General features: G+C 44.1%; 1 protein-coding gene across 1 annotated transcript in view; it reads right to left on the reverse strand.

Annotated features, from left to right (window-relative positions):
* epha4b (eph receptor A4b) overlaps positions 1 to 20329 on the reverse strand; it is a 79659-nt gene that overhangs the window by 12704 nt on the left and 46626 nt on the right. The window contains exons 9-13 of the mRNA XM_041949871.1: positions 19013 to 19175; positions 16961 to 17069; positions 5089 to 5156; positions 4199 to 4324; positions 3653 to 3838 (exon numbers count right to left, since the gene is read on the reverse strand). Of these exons, the coding sequence (XP_041805805.1) occupies positions 3653 to 3838; positions 4199 to 4324; positions 5089 to 5156; positions 16961 to 17069; positions 19013 to 19175 (652 nt within the window). The remainder of the gene's footprint in view (positions 1 to 3652; positions 3839 to 4198; positions 4325 to 5088; positions 5157 to 16960; positions 17070 to 19012; positions 19176 to 20329) is intronic.

Below are 20329 nucleotides of genomic sequence, written 5' to 3' on the forward strand. Positions count from 1 at the left end.
TCCCGTTTCTCCTCTTCCTCATTTGTCGCGGCAGTCCAATCTCCAGATCTGCACATGTAACTAAAAACATGAATAATTTCAAACACTCTGACAGGAAACATTGAAACACTTATTGTTCAACAGACAAAGACACACAGTTAAAACTAATCACTAGTTTCTTCAAACAGAAGACGGGGGATTTTGCTGCTTTTAACAGCACCTTTGTAGAGCAGCTTTCTAATTGTGTGTGTGTGTGTGTAAGCGTGCGTGTGTGTGCGATGTGGGTAGATGAGATGGAGCTTGGTAATTGAGGGTTTTCCAAATGAGCCGATTGTTGCAGTGATTGTAAAACACATAAAGGACGGATGGATAAAATGAGGGACGAGGGGGATGAAGGGAAGATAAGGAGATGCAGGGGGGAGCGAGGGTGGGGCAGATTGCTGCACTTTCCTGATGTGTCGAGAGCCAGATAGTGAAAAGAAAGATCTATTTTTTTTCTCTTTTCCTGCATGTGGCGCTCTAATTAGCATGACAATAGCAACAATCAGATGACAGACACCAGAGTAGCACGCGGCAGGGGCTGCAGGCTTATAAGGTTTTAAGCAGAGAGAACACACACACACACACACACACTCAGAAATGAATGAAAAAGGAAATTGCAGACAGCCAAAATAGGCACTTGTGCACATTCCCAATACAAAATACAACTGTGTAAAACAAAAATAAATCCCACTCCAACTATTGGCACTGAAACAACTGCCACCATCCCTAACACCACTCCTATTAATAATACTTTTACTGTTATGCTGACAGTGTTACTATACTTGTAAGACTATATCTATGATTATAACTGCTGCAACAAAGTCTACAATTGCCCTTTTTCTGCAATTTCAACAAGAACAAGAGTACCACTAGTGTTACCAACATTACTGCTTCCTGTACTGTTACACTGTGGATATATTATTAAGTGTTTTGATAATTGCAGTTGATGAAAAGAGTCAAGTCTGAACGAGGAAACAGCAGATACCACGACAAACTTTACATTGTGCTGATCTGAATGCTGCCACATACTTGGCATCAGGCACCATTTTTGCGTGTGTTCCTGTGCTTGTAGATCTGAAATGACCGGTCCAGTTGGAGTAATGTTTGAAGCAAAAATGTCAAAAACTCCCTAGTTCCAACTTCTTAAATGTGAGAATTTGCATCTTATATGGCAGTAAGCTGAATGTCTTAAAATTGTTGGCCAGACAAAACAGTCACCTTAAGCTTTAGAAAACTGTGAGAGGCATTTTGCCACTGTCTTCTGACCAGCAGGATGCGATGAATAAAACACCATCACGCAACTCTTTTCAGCTCTAAAGAAATCTATTGCTGTAGTTTCCTTACTCATGCTTTTAATAATATTAAAACTGCTACTGCTGCTTTATACTACCAGAGCTATTTCTGCTACTGCCAACACCTCTACTGCCTCTAACGTACTGTGACAACAGCCATTACTCCTAGTACGACTCCAACCAGCAGTACCCGTAATTCTACTGCAACGTACGCCTACGCAAACCAATCCAACACACCTGAGTCCAGAGCAGGCAGGGTCAGCCTGCCTGATTAGACTGAGGGCGGCATGAAGGGACCAGCTGGTGCTTGAGAAAAAAGGCCTGAAGGAATTATTGACCCGTCTCAACTCTCACCCCTTCACTCGCACATACACACCCTGGGCTGTGACCTGTGAAATTACTCCTCCGCTCGTGAGATTTGTTTCTGAGGGGCTCTATCAGCTTCTCAATGTGCCGTGAAGACAGGTGAGAAGAGAGAAACGCACGGAAAAGTAGACGATCGGTACATGCGCGTTCCACAAAAACAACATGTACAAACATGTTTTTGTATTCATAGAGCACAGCAAAGAGCATCTTATCATGTTGAAGTAAGTTGCATGTCAAGCCAAAGTTCTTCTTCTTACAGTAGCAGTTTCCCTGTCAGCTCCACTATTGTCCTCCATCACAAATTATCTCAAGGCTTTGGCAGTAATTCTTGAATTTATTCTGGTACGTTTAATCAGAATAGCATGTGTGCCACCGAAGAGAAAGTGCTGTAATTACACGTCTGCCTGTTAGAATAAAAACCCACAATTGATTCAGTTTTAGTTTGTTGCTGTTGCAGTTCTTCATACTGCTCCAATCCTGTTAACCAAAGGTCATAGCTAACACCAAGCATTATGTAGACAATGAGCGAGAGAGAGATAGAAAGAATGACAGAGGCAGAAGAAATGAATAAGACATGCAGTGGGGTCTCATTCTTAATATGCAAGCTGCTGAATATTCATGAGGCTAAAAACACATCCAATTAACTTTATGAATTATTAATATTTGTGATAAAAGCCTATGCATATGCATTTGCTCTTTTATTGTTGGCCTAAGTGCCGCTGAGCACCAGTTTGTGATGGACTGATGATCTTTGTGTGTGTGACAGAGAGTGAGAGAAAGAGGGGGGTGGGGGGGGGTGAGACGGGGGGGAAGTAGAGGTTTATTTGTTTCCCTGCATGTTTACAATTCTGTTTCCTAGTCAGACTGCCTCCCTCTTCCTTTTGCTTGTCTGTAGATCTCTAACAAACATCTGCATGACAAGGTGTCATGGAGGAACTGAGCGGAGGCACTGAGCAACATGAACGGGAGGGGGAAGAGACATGAAATCAGGCTATAACGACACACGCGCATTGAGTGGTCACCTGTTTCAGTGTTTGAAAGTTAAAGATGACGAATGGGTAGGAGGTGACAGAGAGCTATCTTTTGCTGCCACACAGCCCCTGCTTTTGTGATTGATCCACTATGGATAACATATTCAAAGAGCCTAGTTTTTGAGTGTCAGCAATGCAGACTTGCACGGCATCACATTGTCGGACTGCAGAGAGCGGAGGTCATTTATTCTAGTGGTGGCTGAACAGAAACCGATGACAGGAGTCCTGTCATAAATACTATAATCTGTCTTCATTTGGACAAAAGACAACAACTGAACCTTTCTTCCACATTTGAAAGTTTATACATGTTAACGCCAGTTGTTGTCAATGATCACTGAAATACCTGACATATGCCGTTGTTGGACCATTTCGCTAATTATTAGAACCAAGCTACACATTTTGGTCAGTTGACGTATTCCAAGTTTGACTGAGGGAGACAGAGAGAGAGAATACTAGAGAGACAGAAGAGGAGGCTGGGATTGGCCGAGGGAGATGGAGAGCAAGAGAAAAAGCGATTGATTGAGAAGATAAGATGGACACTGACTGAGAGAGAGAGCAGGAGAGTGAGATAGGGATATGAGACGAGAGGGGGGACTTAGAGAGCGAGACCCAGCGATAACGAATCAGCCATCTTGTTGAACCAGGCCTGTGTCTGCGAAAGCACACACACACACGCGCTCTAATTGCCTAACACAATCATGTGAAGTAAACAACTGGCCGCTTGAGAGGCGGACAGTCGCCGCTCACATGCACACCGCCATGCGTCATCGATGTGTTACCATGTTAATGGAGCTTTTATCTGATCCAGGGTCAACTCCTATTAACATCACCAACAGCTCTGCTGTGTCTCACACAGGTGTGTGTCAGAGGAAAGAGGAACGACCGAACATGTTATCCCGACACGCACGCAGGGTGAAGTAAAGTTTTTGTTCAACAACTCACATCTCGTGACGACGCCCTCCAGCCTGATGATGTTCGGATGGTCGAACTGTCCCATGATGGAGGCCTCAGACAGGAAGTCCCTCCTCTGTTTGTCGGAGTATCCCGCCTTCAGACTCTTGATGGCCACGTAGATCTCCCTCTTTCCCTGAACACGCAGCCGACCACTGCACACCTCCCCAAACTCTCCTACACACACACACACACAGAGCCAAAAAAGTCATGATAAAGCTATAGAAAACTTGCTGGCAGCTTGTACAACAGGGATGAATAGATATCTGGATATCTGAGCCCTCTTATCTGTATTTTCTAAAGTTTTATAATATCTAATACTGACTCTAAATTGCATCCAGATTTTTTTTCTATCACCAAAATTGTTTCATTTTACAGATGATGTGCAAAAACAAAACAATAATCCATGCAGGTAAACATGACTCAAAGGACTTTGAACCAATCAGCCATAGTTTAAGTCATTTGAATTCAATCAAGTTAGATTTACTGCTTTTTGAGTTATTAATATAGTCTACTGCGGCTTTACTGCCAACTCACCAGCTCCAATGACTCTCTCTATGCGAATATTGGAAGCATCGATCTCTTTGGCAAAGTCCCTGACAGCCTGGTTGGGGTCCTCGTAGGTGTGAGGATGGATGTAGGTCCTGCTGCCTGGAAGCTTGACTGGATGAGTGGAAAAGTGGAGAAATGGGGAGAGATGAATAAAAAAGATAAATCCTAAATGTATTGAAGAATAGCCAGCTTTTGCAGGGTGTACGGTATTACATTAATTTTAAAAAGTTTGATAGCATTAATTGGGTATTGATCGCTGTCAGGAAATGGTTTCCTCCAGCAGCTGACCCTGATTCCTGCTCGGACACTTCAGCAGTGTGAATACGTGTTGAAGTGGGAGCTCGAGCGTGGGTGCTCCGTTTGAGTGACATTACAAATGATTACATAATTAAACACATAACTACTTTGTTAGCAATGGTGTTAAAATGACTCATTTTAACAGGAACCCATAAGGAGCTTCACTTTGCCAACAAACATTACGCAAGAAAGTGCAGAACAATGTGGTTTATTGAGCTGAGAATGTTGCAAAGTTGGAGAACTATGTCCAGTGGCTGCATTGCGTGCTGTTCTGTAGCTCTTATGATGCATTGGAGGGTATGCAGACAATGTATGACTGTTGGAGCGCTTTTACTCCTGGAGTGTTCATCTTTCTTTTTCATCTTTTCTTTTCTTTCCCTTTTGTCTATAGCCATAAATGCAGCTTTGCAATAATCATTGTTTAACAAGTCATTTGTTTGACAAATAAAAACAGAATGCATTTGTGTGAGTCCAGTGATGAATTTCATCACATGACAAAAAACTGAAACCTTCCCGCTTTGATAGCAACAAACACACATACAAACATTTGCATATGTGTGTACAGTATTAGTCTTTACCTCGGCCATGTTGAAACTGCATCTTCTCTTCATCGGGGTCCTGCTTGGCTTTGATATATCCACAGTGCCTGAAAAAGAAATGCACGGCTAGATTATGATCCCGTACATAAACAGACGTAATGTATGTACACAGTATAGTTTTCCACCACACATATACCAATATATCTTTGTAGCACGTCAGCAGAAGATAACATGCACTTGAGTGTGTACGTGCAATTGCACACAAGTGTTTGATATATTAAATCTATGATATTTCCAGGAGAAATGCGTGCAACACAGCGCACAGCCAACAGCTGTGTGTATGAACAACCAGATAGTTCCTTTTGTCTCTACACACCCACTCTGCTGTATCAGACAAGTCTGGAGGGAAATAAACATTCCTATTCCTCTTTCTCGTTGCTTCTGACTGTCAATTCCATGCTTCCCTCTAAGCTGGTATGCCTGAGGTTGATTGAATGATTGAGTGTGTGTGTGTGTGTGTGTGTGCGCGTGTGTGTGTGTGTCATAGATGTCTCTATGGAGGCTGATCTATGCATAAACCGCAGCTCTCTTTATGGACCCCTCTGGCCGTTAACCACTGCTTTCAATATGACCATGGGTCACACACACAAACACACACATCTATGCCCTTTCTTTTAGTGCCCCTCTGTGCACACATGCGCACACCCTGCGGCGTGGGTCAGTCCACCGATCAAGACAGAGTATTGACAAATTGATCAACTCCATCCTGCCGTCCAGCTGTGAGGAAGTGTTAAACTTATTCTGTTTTACAGACCTCACAGGGGGATGCTGCTAGTGTGTGTGTGTGTGTGTGTGTGTGTGTGTGTGTGTGTTTTGCGCGATGTTGGGAATGTCATATGTTTGCGTCAGTGTATTTTCTTTCCACTTTGTTGAGCTGCAGCCTCAAACAGTGTTTAACCGCCCTAATCGCCCAGAACGCGGTCGCTGAGATTTACTGCTCTTTTAAATTCAGCTCAAACATTTTTAGGACAAAAAACATCGAATGTAAAAGCTGTTTCATATAACGAGGTAGTAAGCACAGCAGAATACTACGTGGCCTCCTCTCCCTTTTCCCCTCGCACAGGTAGAGCAGCAGCCAGTCAGTATGTCTGTCCATCATGACGATGAATTGATCTGGGCTTAGAGCCCAGAGTAGAGTGGGAATCAGCAGCACGTACTGTACATGATTTAAGGAAGCAGAGCGAAAGGGAGACTGAGAGCAAAGATTCAATAATGATGGGAAAAGTTAGACAAAAATAATAAAAGGGAGGAATACTGAGGAGAAAAGAGAAACGGAGTCAAGTGTTCCGACTAAGAATGAGAGAGAAAGATGGAGTCTCACTATGCTCAGTAAATCTCAGTCATTTGGTGTTTAATCCTTGTGTTGATTTTACACAGCTGAACGCATGGTATAACCCAGACATCAATAGGCTGTCTTGGGAATACACACACACACACACACACACACACACACGGGTAGAGACTGGTTGCTGGTATTTGGGGATAATGGGGGGGGCATAATGTTCTTCTGAGAGGGGAGTTGGGCCCCACCTGGTTATCAGCTGGGCTCAAGCCAGTCAAACACCAAGGGACTATCATTACCCCCCTGACACACACACTCTCTCATACACACACACATGCAGCGCTTTGGGGCATGTGTTTAGAACATATGGGGAATGGGGACATGGGTCACACCTCTGCTCCAACTGTGATAATCCCGTGGGGCCGTACACACACACACACACACACACACACACACGTAGTTCTACAAAACACTACAACCCACGTTCAAAACACATCACTAGTGGATGTGTATCTGTGTTAGAGTGTGTGTCTCCACGGGTGCATGGCTGCATATGTGAGTGTGTGTCTGATGGGAAATGAACACATTTCCATAGTAATTACAGAGCGACTCATTTCTCCTCTTCAGTTAGAAGTGTCATGAATCATTAGCGCTGCAGTCTTAAACATGGCACAAAACCTGACATGGCTGTGGCTTTTGTTTTCCCCAAACAGCTGTGTCTGTGTGTGTTTGAAATAGATATTTTATTCAACGCCTTTGAGTAAATACGACTGACCTGTAATTCATCTATGAACGGGTCTGGAACCGGACTCACGAGGACAATGTGGAAGCCATTTTCCCGATGCCTCGGGTGTCTTTTTTGCATTTTTTTATTGAGCTGTCACAGTTGAAAGTGGTAACATGTGGCAGTGATACAAAAACAACACAACAGCACAAATCCTGTTATAGGGTAATCACACATCTTCATGCATTATTCCCATTTGCAGTTATGTTCAAACAGTTAGGCTGCTTGTCGTAAATGGTCCGCTTTTCTCACTTTCTATCAAAACTGTTCCCTTTGACTCACCAGCTTCTTATTACAGCCTTTTACTGACGTAATATGTCGTGTATTTGCCCCTCCGTTTTCTAACCTCTTCAGTGTTTCCAAGATTCATCATGGAAAACAGAAAACACGGTGGGAATCAACCCTGTTTGAACAAATAATATGCATCAACAATATATTTTGTGTGAAACAATGCTGCACATATAATGTGTTCAATCAACACAAATGGAAATGCTTATATTGCTTTAAGCTATATAATCCTTAAGATCCAGGTCCAGCAAGCAAATCACAGAATTGTGGGGTCAGCAGAACAAACTGTTGTTGTACTGATAAAGAAGTAGACAATAATTGGCCTTTCTATGCGCAACATCTGATTTTATGCTGCACCCTGCGTGAGTCTGTGGATTCGGCGATAGATAGCATTTAATTAAATGGAAATCTTCTAGGTTATTTTAACATCATCTGAAGCATGATTAAGATTTTGGGTTTGGGTTCGAAAAAGATTACAATCTTAGATAAACATTCAAAAAGTCAACCTGGACATGCTGTTGACATTAAACCAGAAAACAATCTTAACCTGAACCGTAACCAAATGTTTTTAAAGTGTGACGTCCCTCCCTCTGTCTGCTGCTGCTGCTGCTGGTGTGTGTGGTGTGGTTTGGCATCCTGGTTTAGGAGCCAATAAGCAGAGTAGGGAGCGGACACCAGGAAACGACGTAGCTTTGGGCCGTAGTGGCGTCACAGCTGACATTACTACCTTCTCTCCTCCACATGCTACTGTACATCACACAGTACCCTGATGTTCCAGAAGTACATGTTCACATTTATTTGAGCTTCATGATAAATGTAAATCTTCATCTTTATTCATGCTGAGTTTTTTTTTTTTTGTCATGTATCCTAGTCGAGTTTGTTGGCACAGTGCAGGACTGTCACGCTTCCTGGACTGGGAAAGAACATGGTCAGCGCTTGTAATCCAGGGAACTGCACGCATATTACCTCCAAAACATATTTGTACGTATGTACATAAAAATATCTTGTAGGAGATATGGTTGTGGAAAATGGCAGAAAACATGGTTATAGGCCCCACACAGCCCCGTTTAGAGGCTCGTTGTCTGCTATTGATTCGGATGCCACACTATGAGCATTCATAGACTCCTGAGCTGGAACAGACTTCATAATGAGATACAGTAGTCCTCCTGCATTGCCACGAGCTGCTTCTTTATGCTGCTGTACTGCAGTGTGAAGTTAGCACTATCTGTCACTGTGGGAGGAATCATTGTTCCATTTAGCTGCCATCCAATTGCACTATACTCCACCGTTTCATACAGTAAATACCCCCCCCCCCACACACACACAGACACACACGCACACACACACACACACACAAGCAAACACACATGTACGCTCACACACACAGCTGTGTATCCACGCAGACTTAAAGCGCACGCACCTGCGCCAATCACGCAAAAACACCCGCGTTAATGGACTGCGGTATCACTATCACACCCGCGCCCTCACCTTTCTCTCTGCCTCTCTCTGTTCCACTTGACTGAGGACAACAGGCTATCCCTGTCCTCCAAAGCCACACACTCCACATTTGCATATCAATTTACTTTTTAATATAATACTCTGTCACTCGAGACCCATTTGTCATTCTGCTAGCAAGCTTCCACCTTCATAGAGCGCCGTCCATATATTATCGTTGCCGTAGCCCCTCCCCCGTTCTCCTCTGTCTTCCTCTCACTTGCTGCCCTTTATCTCTCTGGGGTGTTTTATTCTTTCGTAATTCTTCCTTTAAGTAAAAACATTCACTTGTCCAATAACCCGTATTTTCTTTTTTCTTCCTCCTGTTTCCATCCAGTTATCCGCCCCCAACGGGCCCCGTCCTCTGCTCTCTTTTTCTTTGTGCTGCTTTTTGATAGAAAGAGTGGACAGTATAGGAGCTGGAAAGAGAAAGAGAGAGAGAGAGAGAGAAAGAGGTGGAGAGATGGATGGAGAAAGGGAGTGCTGACAGGCAAGAACGCACAATGGGGGTCCAAGCCTGCATACCAACTAACAAGCAATCAGATGGAGGGGAAGAGCGAGGGGAGAAGGGGAGGCTGCCATAGGAATAGAAACTTGAAGGTTAACATAAGGGATGTGGGCAGGAAGTGGGGTGGGGCAGTGTTGTGTGCTGCAACAATAGGAGGTGAACATAAAGAGAAGAAGAGAGAAGGCATGTTATGAGAAGAAAGAGCGCCTAATAGAGATGGAGTGAGTAAGAAGGGAAGCAACAAGGAGGAGATGTAAAATCTTCACACATGTGGGGGAGAGAAGAAACAAGGAGCGATGGAGACGTTGAGTTTTGGCAGCATGGATGGAGGAGTAAGAAGCACAGTGCAACAACAAAGTGCAGCACCATCAGCGTGCAGCTCCCCTGTGGAGGAGGGTGAGAGGAAGGATAAGAGAGTTGATGTTCAGATTAAAGGCCGGTGATGAGTCAGTCAACGCTGTGGCTGCAGGAAGCGTCATGAGAAAGAGTGAGAGAGGAAAAGAATCGACCCAAACGTCCCCGCAACAGTGAACTGGAGAAGACCAGTTAAATAAACTGGAAATCTTAATGTCATACTCGTAGTTTTTGCCCACTGAGACTAGAATCAGGATTCTATCTCAGCTCGCAGAAACACCTCGGGCACGTCGCCAGTCCATCACAAGACGGGCACAAGGTAGATAAACACACTCTGTTGAAACAAACAGTTTGGAGTTTCAGTCCACTTTAGACTGGGGAGAAACTGGAACACATGATCACGGGGTGAAAAACATCATAATATCATACAGTTTGCTTTCCGCCTGGGACATTTTATATATTTATGTATATATTTAGCATTTCAATACTTGACATTTATTAATATTTCTTTTAATGTTTATATTTCTTTCTCCAATTCTTACTTTATTCATATTTCTAATTATTACACACTCGCCTTTTTTAAATAAATCCCTGAGACCTAAAGGTAGTTGTCTGGTGGCAAGTTGAAATGGGCCCGTGTCCTGTGTGAACACACACCGTGAATCAGCTTGGCTGTATAATCTCATTAAAGGTTCACAAAACGTGTGACAAAGCAGGCTGCTTCCTTTTTCCTGATATTGTCACTATTATGCCAAGTCTTCATTTATTGGTCTATTAGCCTCGAGCTCTGTTGCTGCTTCCATTTCCCCCTCAGTCTAACTCCAGGCTATAAAGAGTGAGAGACAACATCTACTGCACGGAGTAGCGCTGATTTGTGCTTCCTCTGATAATTAAAGCCTGCGCTCAGTGATTCTGCTGTCGTTTTAGTTTGCCGGGGCTGCTAAGGCTTGACGGCGCAGTGTGGAATTTAGAGAATGACCCCTGTCAGATACAGATGGGGTAATCACATCACACAAACGCTCCTGTACTCTCTGATATAATATATTTGCAACCGTAACAGCCCGCAGTTCACAAAAGTTCTCTCTTTTAAAAAAAAAGTGTTTGCTGAGCCGCTAGAGAGAAGAGAAGAAAGGAAAAATGCATGGAGGTGGGAGGGTGTGAGGGCGTGGAGCGGAGGAACTGAGGAGAGCGCAAACGGGTAAAGCAAAACAAAGAGGATGGAAAGAGCGGGAAAGGGAAAACAGACGGAGCACAGTGACAGAAGAGGAGATCAAACGAGAGGAAACTGTGGCAGGACAGGCTGGATAAAAAACGGGTGATTATGCACAAGAGGCAGAGAAAGAGAAGAAAGTGAAAAGGGTAAACATGGACGGTGGGATAACCTTGAAATAAAGTTGGACAAAAGAAACACGAACAAAGTTGTTTGTGGACGATGATGCGTCCTAGGAGATAAGAGACTGTTTGACTTCATGCGAGTGAATAACCTTGGACTAATGCCGACCTGAGATGTGAAGAGAGCTAATAAAGCGTGTGCGGTTCTGAGCGGCGTGCTATCGCCCGGTTTGTTTTATATGACAGGCCACCTTTTATAGGATTAGAGGCCCGGCTGCTGACTGGAAGACAGGAAGAGAAACTGACTGACTCTGTGACGAGGAAGAGTCAGAGGGGATCGTTCATACAGAATCATACCGTGTTGTCCTCCTTTTCCTTTCATTTACTCTCCTCTCCTCCCATTTCCTCTCCTTTCATTCACACTCCCTTTCTCTCCCCTCCTCTCCCCTTTCATTTCCTGCCCTCCACATTATTTTCCCACTGCTAATCAGAATGACTAGAAAAATGAAATCAGTAAATCATTAGTCACCCCTCTAGCATGACACAATGAAATGACACATCTGTCCTCCTTTCACCACCACCCCCTCCTACCCAACCTCGCACACACACACACACACCCTGCTGTGGGTATCTGCTCTCATCATTACTCATGATAATAGTGATTCCATTTAATGTCAAGCTATTAAATAAAAAATAATTACTGGGAATGAAATCAATGGATTAAATTCACTCTCATTATTTCACAGCAAAATTAAGCTACGTTCACCGAGCTGAAAAACAAAATGCATTCACTGCCTGGGTGCTAATAAACTATAAGTATAATAAAGGCTGATTGTGGATAATTAATTAAGAGTCAAAATGGCATGACAAAAAAAACAAACTGACAAAAAGTCTGGGTGATGGAATGAGTGAGATTTCTTCTTCTGGCTGCCTCTCTCTCTCTCTCGCTCTCTCTCTCTCCCCATCTTGGCACCGGCTCTGCATTCTCTGACCACAGCGAAAAAAGATTTACTCAGCTCGAGCTAATTATTAGGAAGGGGAAATGATTAGCTGAAGAGTTATGACTAATAAATCTGTCTATGTTTCATTAACACCCTGTTTGGAAAAATTTCATTTAGCTCCCGCTCGTTAAAGAGAGTGCTAATGAAAGGAAAGGAAAGGAAAGGAAAGGAAAGGAAAGGAAAGGAGTGGGAGAGAAGTCGGGAGGTCGAGCTGGGCAGCGGTAATTGGTGTAATGTAGCGGAATTTTTAACAACCTGGTGAAAAGGTCAAATGAGAGAGGATGGAAAGAGAGAGAGAGCAGAAGAAGCATGTCATCTGTATCATTAAGTGAAGTGTATCTTTATATTTGCTAACAGATCAGCGTGAAACTAATTCTCCTAATGATGCTCCTACACCGGCACAACTTGATTAGGTCATGATCGTAACATGTCTGTGTGTGTGTTTGTGGATCCGACAAATCTATTCAAGTGCACTATAAACTTTAAAACCGCAACCTAAAACGGTTTTGAATTTGTCTGATGTTTATAGGACATTTGATCAATCTTACCGCAACATCTGCTCATTTGCATAAAGCCTGGGTGGAATAGTTTTGCACCTGCGGCAACTAGCTGCTGTTATTGCACTGTTTGCAAGCTTCTTTCGAGGCATTCTGCAGACAAAGCTGTATTCAGCTACACCCTACAGCTTAGCTGCATTAATTGAAAGCACCAGCATCCAAGCAACACATGCAAATCTGTCTAATGACATTACACACGCGTCATCGTCGTCGCATCTATGCACACACACACAGACCTCCCCGTGCTGTTTTGTTTCATATCGGCACACACAGAATCTCCTGGCTGCCAAGTCATTATTAGTGCTATTATCAAGCAAACAGGCCAACACCACCCACAGCGAAGGGAATGCATCGGCTGATTTCTACCTCCAAATTCACCATAAGTACCACTTGGCAAACATGGGTCTATTATTGGTGCCTTTGTTCCTGATTTCTTCCTATTTCCCGTTTTTGTTTATGTTGTGGTTCGAGACCACACATTTTCTCTTCTTTCCCACATCCAAACTAAAAAACCTTCAATGACTTTTCTTACTTTTAGCCTTTGGGGTTTTTAATTTCAATTTCTCACAACTCCTTTGAAATCCAAACACGTAAGAGCACACACACACACACGCACACACACAAACATTTTTGCGCTGCTTTACACTCAATTAGTGTTCTCCAGTTTCTCACAAGCCTCTTTCTCTAACTAGCTCTTAACTCGCTCTCTCTCAACAGCGTGTTTTCATCAGCACACGCTCCCTCTTTTTCTCCCGCCCTTCCTCTGCTCTTTTGTGTCATTAAGTTTTTAAGAATAACCCTGGGCTGCACGACAGATGCTACGGAGGTAAAAGAGCTTACGTGCACAAACGTGCACATCGACAGGACGTGCTATTGTGTTAAAAAGGTAGAGCTGTTACCGCTCTCTATTAGTGAGACAGAGAAGTCTTTCTACTAGAATCAGCTGCATTATAATGACATCTCACTTTCCTTGCCTGGTTTCCTCTCTGCCTTTCAATCTTTATTATTCAAAACTCTCCTCAGGAAAGTGTGTTTTTCCTCCAATGCTAGCCTTGTAGGAACGGATCTCTCTTCCTTTTGTCGTGGATGAAAACTGAACCACCCTGCAAGATGGTAATCAATAGCTTTCTGTTTGATCTTACTTCTGTGCAGAAAATAACAATAAGTTTGGCTTTAGTAACATCTTATTTTGCACTAAGTATCCAATTGATCACTTCTTATTATTCTAAGATTTTCAGACATTTCCTTGAACGGATTGCGGCTCTTGACTCCCTGCGGAATATCTCCAGCTCTGACAACAGATGTACTCCATAAAGGCGGACTTTGAGACACGTAGCAGATGAGACCGCTTAGGAAAAAAACAACAAAAAACAGGCGTCACATAGATGGAACAACTTCACGCTGACTTCTCACCAAAACTCCCACATTAAAAACTCGACCACCGAAAAACACACGGGAATCTGGCACATAACCAAAGCCCGCGGCTACTCAGAAGAGAAGATGGTTGTAAAGCTGGAGAATCATTAGACAGCAGACAAAACAAAGGAACACACGCACATGCACGCACAGATGCTGGGAGGCAGAGGCAGCAGCGTGTTTAACAAGGAGCGAGAGAAAGTGAGGACTGAAGGGAGAGAGCGCTTTTTGAGCGAAAGGCCATCTGCTGAATCCGTGGCAATGCCAGTCGCTCGCTAGCTTCCCATCGCTCGCACCTGCCAGGCTGCCAAAGCACCCTCAGGAGGACAAAAGCACCAACTTCACACGCAGACACACACTTGCGCGCATATACTCGCGAGCAATAATGGCACGCACGCAGCAATAACTGGTGTGATTTGTCAGCGTCGTGCTGCGTCTGAGGAGCTTTCGACGTTTTTTCATGTTTTCCCTCCTGCGGTAACAATGGCATAACAGCACTTTATTAAACGAGAACAGGACAGAACAGAATGGCCTGCAAATCAGCCCGTTTATGAGGCATAGCTGCTGAGGAGCCTGCCAGCAAAGGCTGCAGGGAGTGTGTTTGTGCCTGTGTTTGCATGTGTGTGAGTGAGAAAGACAGAGAGACTGTATGAGCATAGTTGTTTTATAGTTCAGCGTGTTCAGGATTGTGGATTCAATAGGTGAACTTGGTGTAAAACAAGAGCAAAAAAAAAGCTCTCTAGCACTTCTCTCCAGTCTAGCGATTATTGTGTAAATGATTTAAACAGCTGGCATTTGGGGAGAAAAGAAGCCTTATAAATGTCTGGTGGGAAATCATTTCAACCCTGGCTGACTCTTAGTGTCAATTTCGATTCCAATTTAATCACTGTCCACATTGAGCGGGCCTCAGTAAATACATCAGATTCTCGATACATTACGGAGGGAGTTTCATCCAAATGTAAATTTCAAGAACGGAACAGGAAATGAAAGCCGAAGAGCCAAAGACGGGGCGAAATGAAGAGAAAAGCAGAAGCGGAGAGAGTGCTGAATGGAGTGAAAAGGGAGCGGAGATAGAAAGAGAAATGGACTGATTGATGGATAAGACGGAAGGTTTGATAGATGAAAAAGAGGGAGGTATGTGCGTCAAGAGAGGAGCGAGATCAATCATTATTTTTAGGTTTCTCCCAGTTCTTCCAAAACCTGAAGTATGACACTCCTATTGCACCTTACAGTGCAATCGCCCACCCATCATCTCGCCCACCCTTCCTCCTCCTCCTCCTCCTCTCTCAAACACACGTGTAATCTACCTTTTCATCTTCTGCTCCTTGCACCTCTCCCGTCTTCCCATTGTGCCGCTGGCTCTCCCCCTCCCTCCATCAATCCCCTTTTTCTCTCCGTCTCTCTCAAGCCTCCTCCTACTCTTCCTCTCTATCTTTCACACCGTCTCAAAAATGTAGCTCTCTAGTGGCAACAAACATATTTCAGATGTACTTCCTCCCCCCTCCTCGCTGCAGTCTGTCATTCCCACTGCCTGTCTGCTGTAATATGCTCTCATTTTATCCTCCACTTGTGTCTCTCCTTAACTTTGCTTCTGTCCATCTTTCTCCCCCCCGAGCTCTCTCTCCCTTGCTCCTGTCTCTCTAGTGATGCAGCTTTGATCCTCGCCTCATTTCCCGGTTACAAACACGGCGCGCGCTCCACCTGTGCACGCACATTTTGACAGATGTTGTTTAATAGAAAGCAGTAATCAACCCTACTTCCTCCCAGGCGTCCCCACCTCTAAATGGACGAAAGATAGGTGAGACAGGGCGAGGGAAAGAGGACGGGGGAGAGACCTGAAATTGATGGAAGTGCATCGACCCCTCAGTAAAACCTAGTTAACACCTCCCCAGCCTGTAAAACCTGATTAGTCGAGTGTGTGTTTGTGTCACCGTGTGCGCTCATGGCACACTAACAGGTTGTTTTGTTTCTTACAGACGCAACCTCATAATTCCCCTCTGATTAAAGAAAAACTGATGTGTTCCCATTGCCATTGCTGTGTGTGTATGTATGTGTGTGTATGTATGTATGTGTGTGTGCGCGTGCACGCCATGCAGGACAGTCTCCACTGATTACATGCCTCCTAGTCAATAGTGAATAGAGCACTCAGCCTGATAAGCAATCACCTGAATCAATACTAATGTTTTTAGTGTGTGTACATTAGTGTGTGCATGTGTGTAGTTCTTAACATGTGGCTAATCTAGTCGGAGCTCATAGAGGATAAACATTTAGTTACAGGCATGGTAAATCACAGCCTGTCATCCCCTTCCTCTCCTCTCCTCTCCTCCACCGTCGTCCCTTTCTTCTTGCTCCAAAGAGCCCACTCCTAACTCCGACCCTTTCATCTTCTCGCCTCTCACCAATCAGCATTCTTTTATTTTCCTTTCTCCCTCTCATCTCCTTCTCCTCTTTGGCCTTCTTTGAGACAGAGCATTAACGGCAACCCAACCTTCAAAGAGAGTGATCATAGAGACTCCATGCTCTTCACATACAGAATCACACGGCCTTTAGTTAGGCTTCGGCAGAAGTGTGTAAATGTCAAAGATGGAGGCCTCGCTTTGGCACACCCACGTGTAATCCCTCAGGGAGAGGCACAGAGATATGAAGTGAGACCAAGTGGGGGATTCTGCTCATGTGCTTGTGTGTGTGTGTGTGTTTGTGTGTGTGTGTGTCAACCGTCACATGTTGATGAATGCACACCTGTATCGTACACAAGCCAACAATACACACAGTGGTGCGTGCAGCTCACACTGAACATGTGCAAAGGGCCTTAGTGTCTCTTATTTTAGCCCCTACCTTCCGCTGACGACGAAGCAAGTCACCAGGAAGATGAGGAGGACGATTCCCCCAGCGATGGACACAGCCAGAATAGTGGACTGGTTAGGGTCCCCGATAGCGAAAACATCTATGTAGGAGACAAAGGGAACACAGTGGATTAATAAACAAAAGCATAAAGGAGCATGGAAAGATGCTGGGGAGGTTTTGTGCAGGCGGGAGGCGAGGGGAGAAGAGATGAAGGGAGGCTACTAGGAGTAAAAGAAGACAGCAAGGTGAGTGTGGCGGGGGAAAGAGGGACAGAGAATGAAATATGATAGCAATAGAAAGGGAGATAAAAGACAGAGGCTGAAGGAGAGGGAAAAAAAGAGAGCGGCAAACGAGTAAAAGACAGCGAGGGGAGGTGGACGGAATAGTAAGTAAGGTCCTTGATGAAAAGCGCTCTCCCTCCCTGCATCGCCTATGAGGGTATGAGAGTGGACGTGAAAGCCATTCCCATTCGGCCACGCTGTCCAAATGGATATGTTAACATCGCACATAACAAGGCTGCTGCCGAGAACTTTCTGCAAAGATGCATCGATTTTTACGCCACACCAATCGAGCCATTACTCAAAACAAATACCCCATTTATCTGGCTTAGCTAAGCATGAGCGGACACGTGTGTCTGTGTGTATGTATATATATGAGTGTGTGTGTGTGTGTGTGTGTTGAACAGGCAAATTAATGCCCCTAGGCTGGCGCAGATAAGCATTGATCTCCTATTTACTGCCGCACACGTACACACCCTTCTTTAGCAATCGATAGAATTGATCTGATTAGATAACCTTGATATGATTGCTACAGGGCCAGCTGAATCTGAAAGATCCTGCCTGTCACGGTTCTGAACTTGAACGTGAACCTGCTGTATGAAGGCTCAGTGGCAGCTCTATTTACCAGCTGCCTGGGTCCTGAGCTGCACACGTTGCAGGCAGTGTCACAATCTTTTTTTACAGTCACATAATTCGTTGCAGGACAGGAATAGAAATCCTGCTTTGAATTCCTTGTATTGATTATTGAATGATTAGTAGGCTAATGTGTGCCAGTTGTATGCTACAAATCCATAGCACAGTGCCATACATTAACTGATTTATCCGCCTCTGCCTGCCTGTTTGGGAATCAATGTTCACTTTGAATAGCACATTATGGGCCTCTAAAGCAGAAAATCCTAGAACACATAATGAAGCGATAATGAAAGTGGATGACAGCAAACAAAGGAGAAAACAGTGGACGAGTGACAGTGAGCTTGAAGCCATCATGAGAGAGATGCAGCATTGGAAGCACAGAGCTGTTTGTGAGGCCTGGCCCCACTGGCCTGGATCGAACCCGCCATAGATTTCTCCTTTGTGTCTCATCCTCTTGTTTCTCAAAATGTAAGTGTGGAATACGCGTGTAAATGTAAGTGGTGAGTCTGCTTTAAGCAGAGCAGGAAAACAGATCCTGCTCTATGCAGATCACAGGTAGGGAGAATAAAATCAGTCAAATCATACAGGTGGTAATGTGTCCAGTCAGGTTTCAATTCACTCACTAGATGGTTACAGAATACCAGAAGACGCTCTGCGTTTTCATTCCCTGTCTTTTAAATTCATGCTTGTTATCGTGAACTTCTTCTACTTTTAGATTAAGCTTTTTTACCTGATACATAATCTAGGATACTTTCTGCTTCAGGTACGTACAGTAGATGACAGCTTGTGAGGCGACCGAGCTTTTTCTGTCTGACAACGCAACTGAAGAAGCCATTCAGAAGAAAAGGGAGCTATTCCATAACCATGGATGGATGGATTTTAACTGCAAGAGGGATGAATCAGACTCTCACTGTACTGTCATTTAAGCCACCATGACTCTTTGCTCTGCAGTTAATCTTTGTCCTTTGTGTTCACCTGCACCATTCACCTCTAATTTGGATTTGTTAACACCGTGGATTGTTTTTAAAGAACTGGCACGTCACTATCTCCTGTGACCAAAACAGCAACTAGAGGAAAACTAAAATTACTCATTCACTATGATTAAAAAAATATTTATCATTCATCCCTTTACCTTCGTGGCTGGTTTCCAGCTCGATCTCCCCGCCGTAGCTCCCGTAGCCCCCGTCGGTTCGAGCCCTGACCCTGAACACATAAGTGGTCCCCGGCTTTAGCCCGTCCACTGTCATCATGTTGGAGCGAGTCTTCAAGACTGTGTAGTTCTGCTCCCGCTGATTCTGAAGTAGAGGAAAGAGCAAGATACTGAGTTCAATGGATAAAATTAAGTGTCAGAGAAGCGAAGTGATTGCGGATTTTAAAAAAAGGGCTAAAATTATACTCTGAAGGGTTATACAAAGAGCGATGGACTGTGGTATTGAGAGAGACAGAAAAAAAAAGTCTGAAAATAATAGAAAACTCAAATTATTAAATTGAAATGTCTCCAGGGGCCACATACACCTCACTAAGTTTTCATTTGTTCATCACTGGACCATTTGGTCACATTTATACATGAGCGTCTGTCAACTCTCAAATCTTATCCTCTTTACACTGCAGGGCAAAATGTGGTTACTGGAGTCCTGCTCTGCATCATTCCTCGACTACCTTATAGGTGTGTGTGTGTGTGTGTGTGCGCACTTACAAATATATGTGTGGGAGGATGAATAAAGAATAAGTGTGTCTGTCAGTAAGCTGATTCCCTGCAGAGAGGCTGATACTCTACCTAATGGAAGACACTCTACAACACGGATTAACACTATTTTACTGCTAATGCCTGCCAACACACACACACATACACACACACACACACACACACACACACACAGAGGCTTAATTTCATCACCTTGCCCATGTTTTACGAGGTTTGTTCGACAGATGTGTGGTTAATTGGCTTGGTGTGAGCAGTAGGGGAGACGTGAGGGATATGGCGATGGAGATAGAGAGAGATTGGAAGACAGAGAGAGAGAGAGATGTTTGTGATGAAAAAGTCATTACAGACGTGCCCTTAGGCTAAACTCATGTCCTACGAGCCTCATGGAGATGAGAACAAGAGGAGAGGAAGGAAACATGTTGCATGAAACAACGTTAAGAGGCTGCTCCAGAAATTTAACACTGGACGTAAAAGTAACAGTTTGATGTTTTTGGAAACATGACATGCGTTTTCTTACTAAGAGTTAGATGAGAGCTCTCACTGCTGTACGCTGAATATGAAGCTAAAGTCAGTGGCGGGTTAGCTTAGCATAGCGCGAAGACTGAAAAAAGGGCAACGAAATCTGCCTACCAGCACCTCGAAAGCTCATTAATTAACATGTTATGTGCTCTTAGGTTAATCCACGAAGAAGCCAATCAATTTGCTGTTTAACTGCTGGACTATTTCTCGTCAGGGACCAGCAAC

The sequence above is a fragment of the Chelmon rostratus genome, chromosome 12, assembly GCF_017976325.1.
Source record: "Chelmon rostratus isolate fCheRos1 chromosome 12, fCheRos1.pri, whole genome shotgun sequence".
NCBI lineage: Eukaryota > Metazoa > Chordata > Actinopteri > Chaetodontiformes > Chaetodontidae > Chelmon > Chelmon rostratus.